Raw genomic sequence first — 6,000 nt, forward strand, 5'->3', positions numbered from 1 at the left:
GGAAAGCCGAGGGAGGCGAATGTACCTCCCGGCCCTGAACGCCACCTGAGCACCTCCTGCTGCCAATGGGGCAGGCAGGAGAAAAACTGCTGGAAAACTCAGTGCTCACGGTGGAAATTCAGAGGGGAAATTCAGCCTCGTCCTGCGGCAGCCACCTGCCCCGCTGTGGGGGGACCGCTGCGGGTGCCACCAGGGCTTCGGTGGTGCAGCTTTCACTGCTGGCTGCGGGCTCGGGATTCGTGCCCCCGCAGCACAGGTGACACCGGAGAAAGTCCCCACATCGCGGGCCAGGCGCCTGAGCAGGACGGGGGGCGTCCCCACCGAGCCCAGCGCACCGGGGAGCGCCTCAGCTCCGGCTCCTGCCCCTCGGCCCCCACTGCGGCACCGCCCGGGGCTGCGGGCGTGAGGGCGAACGGCGCCCGGCGGCACAACGGGGCCGGCCCCGAGAGCCCCGGCCCAGCCCCGAGAGCCCCGGCCCAGCCCCGTTCCCCCCCAGCGGCCCCGTCCCGGTGCCGGCCGCTTTCGCTTCCCGCCGCGCTCCGCCCGCAGCGCCCCCCCCCCACGCCGCTTCTTGTGGCCTTCTCCCCCTGCCCGTGCCCTTTTTTATTATTATTTTATTTTTTCGGTTAGTTCTGGCTTTCATTTTTTTTTTTAATCTCCTTTTTTTTTTTTTTTTTGCCCCACTCCCATCCCCGCGCACACCCCGGAGCCCCCCCCCAACCCCCTCCTCCTCCTCCCGCGGAGCCCCCTCAGGGCCCAGCCGGGGGCAGCGCGGGAGGGACCCGGGGGGGGATGAGGGGAGGTGAAGGGGGGGGTGGGGGGGGGGGTTGCGGCGGGCCCGGTGCCGGCCGCGCGGCGGGGGGCACTCACCATCAGCTCGATGGTCTTGTCCTCGATCACCGAGTCGGGCTCCATGGCGGCGGGCGGGCAGCGCGGCCCGGCCCAGCCCCGCTCCGCTCCGCGCCCCCGGCCCCGCCCGCCCCGGCCCCGGCCCCGGCCCCGGCCCCGCGCCCGCCGCCAGGCCCCGGCCAGGCCCCGCCGCCGCCGCCGCCGCCGCCGCCGCCCCCCCCGCCGCGCGCACGCACGCACGCACACGCAGGCGCAGACGCGCACACGCACGCAACGTCACCGCGTCACCGCCACCGGCCGCTCCGCCCCCTCTGGTCGCCGCCTACGGGCTCGGCTCCCCGCAGACCACAAGTCCCGGCGGCCCCCGCGGCGCCGCGCTCTCATTGGCTGCGGGCGGCGGGCTCGCGGCGCGGGGCGAGGGGGGGGGTGCCTCAGGGGCTGTGAGGGGCAGCGGGAGGCGGGCGGGACCCGGCACCGACCCCAATCCCAATCCCAGTTCCAGTTCCAGTCCCAATCCCAGTCTCAACCTCAAGGAAAGGTGGCCACGGTGCCACTCTGGAGGGGCTTGAGGTTGCAGCACAGCGCTCCCTTGGTTTAAATACAGCTTTTTTATTATTATTTTTATTTAAACGACCCTTTTCCCTCCACACACTGAGTACACTAGTGTGGTATTTCGTAGAAGTAACAAAATATTAAACAGCACAGGTTTATTTCCAGCATTAATAAAACAGCCCCCATGAAAAACACTACAGACAAACCCCTCTAATAGGGCACTTCAGCATGCAGAGTGCGGTGCTAACGTCACAGCACCACTTAATTAATAATACTTTATTTAAAACTTTAAATAGATACCATTAAATAAATAAAGTTTCATGTCAGGTATCCAGTCCTGCCCAGCCACCTGCCCCAGACCCATCTCACCACCATGTCCCGTTTTTGCTGGGCTTGCCACCAGCCCGCTGCCTGCAACGCGCTGAGCAGCCCTGCTGTGGGGATGCCTACACGGCGTTACTTGCCTCGCTGACTGGCAGCGGGCACAGCGTCTGCAAATTTAGCAGATGGCCCTTGCCAGAGGAACCTTTCAGTCTAGGTTAGATGAAGATAAAAACGCAAACAAAGCTTGGGAAGAAGACACAGCACTTGCAGGGGAAGCTCAGATAACGCAGCGGTGTTTCCATCTAGCCAATGCAGCCCTTAGCACTGAGCAGCTTTTTCAGCAGCCAGACCTTTAGGGTTTGTGTCCCGAGCTTCAGCTGGGGCTCGCTGACACCATGCAGTCCCCCCAGGGCAGCCCCACTGACCCGCAGCATGTGCAGGATCCGCAGGAACAAAACTCTTTGGGCTACCAAGGTCACACAGGCTGCAAGCTGATGACACAGCAGGGACCGAATGCATTCGTCGGCACTGAAAATTGGAAAGAAAATTGTCATAAACAGCAATGTGCTATAACAGCACAACACTTGCAGTTCCATGCTTGTGATGGAAATGAACTCAGTAGCTTTCATCCAAAGCCCTTTTTTTTGTTGTTGTTGTTACCTGTTTAAATCTCAGCCAAACGGTTAAAAAAGGGAGTAGGAACAAGTGGAATGACACAAAGTCCTTTGTTATGGATAACACAGCTGCTTTATGGTATATCAGCAGAAATGTACTTTATTCATAACAAAAGTTAGACTGAATACTTGTCACGTAGCCCAAGCCCCTTTCATAGAATTTGAACACCTAAACCGAGCCCAGCAGGCCTCCCTCCCCACCAGCCTGCTGCCATTCACTGTCCTAGGGACACAAGTGAGACTTTGATGTGCCCCCAGAGCTGCCACATTTACAGACAGAGCCAACACCAAACACACAGCCACGGTTGCACGCTGTCCCCCACATCCCTCTCACAAGCAGCAAGGCCCAGCCTCGCGCACCGCTGCTTGCACCAGCTCGGGCTGTGCATGTACACACCGACCCTGAAAACCATCCCTGGGCTCCTCCTGTCTGACCTGCACACCAACAGCTGGGCTGAATTCTTTCCACCTTTGCATCATGCCCTATAACTAAGGACTCCCAAGTCAAATCACACCCTAGTGTTCATGCTGCGTGACAAAACCCACCTCAGTTTTGCTGGCTCTAATAACACCTTTGCTCTGGAGATCAAACAAGCCAGCAGATATTTGTCTGTGACAAAGCAAAAAATCAGCATGTCTAATTCTAAATATACGCAGGGAAGAGTTTCGCTGACTGGGACAACACCATGTCATAGGGCTGCTGCTGCACGCTCGGGATAGTTTGCTGGAAGTAGAAAGTACTGCCCAAGACATATGAAATGAAACAGGCAAAAAAGGCAAAAAATCCTCCGTTTATTTGAAGAGAAGGTAAATCCCAGCCTGACAATCTGAATGTCAACGTGGTTAACGTGTGATTAATGCACCTCACAACAACAGGCATTACAGAAGTATGCAGGGGACTCTGGAGCTGCGGCACAAGCTGTCGTGTGGGGCTCGAGCAAAGCACCGTGACTGGCTCCTAATCACTGACAAAAAGTAACTGCCGTGACACGGAAGAAGAGCATTGAAAATAATTAAGCAAAGCATTATAAAAATTAGATTTCTGGCTTTAGTGCTGAACACCTGGAAAGGCAAGGCCAGCTGACATACAGGCTCCTATCTGTAAATTAAAATTGTTTCCGAGCCACTTGTGACTCCTGAGGGGAGCTCGTCAAAACGGAGGGACTCATCAAAGGCAAAGTCTAATTAGGCGGATGAAGAACAAGGGTTTTACTAATTTAATCTGAGATACAAAAATATTCTGCCGAAACACTTGATTTTGGTAAAGTCAAGCACCTTGTTCCAGTTGCTTCGGTGCTTTGAGGAACACATCTCCGGGCATGAATTCTGGTTAATCTGATGCCATACCAACAACCCCTGGGTGCAGGGACACGTCTCTGCTTGCTGACAGACCCGTGCCACACGCCTGCACGTCAGCGAAGCAGATCTCTGCCTCCGTGACCGTATGGAGGCCACGCAGGGGCAGTCCCAGCCGAGCAGAACGTGCCCTGCCAGCCTTCCCATGCGGATGAGGGGAAGTGGGAAAGCCCCAGAGCCCAGGAACTGGAGGCTGCTCCGTGCAGCACGGCAGGACGAGGAGCTTTGGCTAGGGCAGGGAGCCCACAGAGCCTGGTTTGGGGTTTGGCAGGTCCTGGTCAGCCGTGGCGTCAGCTAAGGTGAGAGGAAGGTGGTTTGGAGGGGAAGAAAGGGAAACCTCAGCAAGTTAAACAAGAGGCTCAGAGCGGCAGAGCTGTGTGATGGGATTTTCCACGGATCCCCCAGGAGCGAGGTGCTCGTGCCTTCCTGCAGCTCAGCAGGTCTTGGTTTCCTGACACCAGGCACCTCCTGCCACCCCCAGCCAACACACTCTGCTCACTGAAACCTCGACCTTGTGATCCCACGACGGGCTGTTTGGCTGCTGGACAGAGAGCAGTGGCTACTCCGTGGTGCACAGTTCAGACACAACTGCTCCTGCTGGAAGAATAATCACTTAACTCAGAGCTGGTATGAGCATGACATAAACAAACATCCTCGTTAGGGCAGGGACAAATGCACTTGAAGTAGGAAAATGTTTATTCTTCCTCCAAATAAACATTTTCTATCCAAAATGGGATGACACCAGATTTGATGATTTATTTTAGTTTTTTCTAAACATCTGGAATGAAACGAGCGGATTCATAACAACTCCTCCATCAGCCCGATCACTGAAGCAGTAAATGTGGTCAGTGCAGAGCTCCAGGATGCAGGATGCCTGCAGCAGGACCCCCCGGGACGGGAGCAGCAGAGGCTGCGTGGCGCAGGGCTGCTTGTCACAAGGCCGAGGGCACGAGGCTGTGGTAACGGGTGGCAGCGCTGCCTTGTGGCATGGGGACTCCCCAGGCACCCCCTGCTCGGGACGCACGCTCAGCACCCCGCCTTCTCTTTCCTGTGGCTTTGTTCATTCAATAAAGATGTGGAGATTACGAACTGGGAAAGGAAAAGGAGAAGCAGGTGTGGGAAGTGAGACAGCGTCCAGCTGCGGTGCCCGGATTTTGTGACTCACGCCCGAGGTTCGCCTCCTCCAGCTCCTCTCGAGCAGCCCGGGGGTTGTGCTGGCGCCACACGACAGCTCCCAGCCCTGCCTGTACAGCAGGATGTGGCTGTGTCGCCCACAGCTGAGGGAGCCACGAGATCCCGTCCCAAAGCCTGGTTCAGTGCCTGAACTCACGCAAACCAGAGGGCCGCCCCTATTTTAACCCCTGCCCTGAGTCGGGCGGGGAAGGGGGCTGTGACCCCAGCTTTTCCCAGCCCAGCTGCTCCCGACCCTGCAGCGCTCACGGATGCCCTGGGGTGACGGAAATGCTGCCCGCAGCTCGGGTGGTCCACTACAGGACAAAAGCAAGCGCTCTTCTCACCACTTCCTGACTTGGATGCCTGCAATCTATTTGTTTTTCTATCCTCTGCAGATACGCTGTCGAGTAATTCCAGCCATGTCTTTATTTTCTGGTGATGCCTTAGGCATGTTCTGAATGTTTCAGACATGAAAACGTCCTTCCACCTTGTTCTGCACAGAGAGAACAAACCCCTGAAGAGCGCCACTCGGACACGAGGCAGCCACTGCTCTGCCATTTCCCGATGTCTCGCCTGTGCTTCCAGGTGGGGCAAAAGGGTTTCTCCTCTCCCTGCCTGGCACAGCACCCTCTGGTTTGGGTCACTTCGTGATTAGAAAACAGAACCAGACCTTGCTTGCTGAAGAGCAGCCCGATGGCACCGATAGCGAGCAGGCTGCAGTGCAGCCCTGCAGCAGGGTAAGGACGGCATCGCCGTCACCAGCAGCTGACCACAGCTCCGTGCACGCCAGCCTAAGGACTTGCCTGGGCCTTGGCTTGCTCGAGCTTGGTTTGAACTCCGACATCTTGCCCAGTGCTCAGCCAAATCCCCCTCGCTGCTAGCAGAGCTCTGCAGCCACCAGGCGAGGAAAGGCACCCAGCTCCAGCCTGGGGTTGTGCCATTACACAGCTGCTGCCCTCAAGAGTAAGGACATGCAAGGGGAAAGGGCTTGGGGCGAGGTGACCTGTGAGGTCCCCTCCAAGCCGAGCCATTCTGTGAAGGTGCAGCACCGGTGAGCGCTCAGCATCCAGCT

General features: G+C 57.4%; 1 protein-coding gene across 5 annotated transcripts in view; it reads right to left on the bottom strand.

The window, feature by feature from the left end:
• FBXW11 (F-box and WD repeat domain containing 11) overlaps window positions 1-955 on the bottom strand; it is a 70,963-nt gene extending 70,008 nt beyond the window's left edge. For 3 of the 5 annotated variants that reach the window (XM_032196737.1, XM_032196738.1, XM_032196735.1), the window contains exon 1: window positions 871-934. Coding sequence is in view for 2 of the 5 variants with exons in the window: in XM_032196736.1 (XP_032052627.1) it covers window positions 871-915 (45 nt within the window). In the remaining 3 variants the exon portion in view is untranslated. Of the gene's footprint in view, window positions 1-870 lie in introns of all 5 variants that reach the window. The other 2 variants (XM_032196736.1, XM_032196732.1) reach the window with 1 other exon arrangement.
• Between the last annotated feature and the right edge of the window lie 5,045 nt (window positions 956-6,000).

The sequence above is a fragment of the Aythya fuligula genome, chromosome 14, assembly GCF_009819795.1.
Source record: "Aythya fuligula isolate bAytFul2 chromosome 14, bAytFul2.pri, whole genome shotgun sequence".
In the NCBI taxonomy this organism is placed as follows: Eukaryota; Metazoa; Chordata; class Aves; order Anseriformes; family Anatidae; genus Aythya; species Aythya fuligula.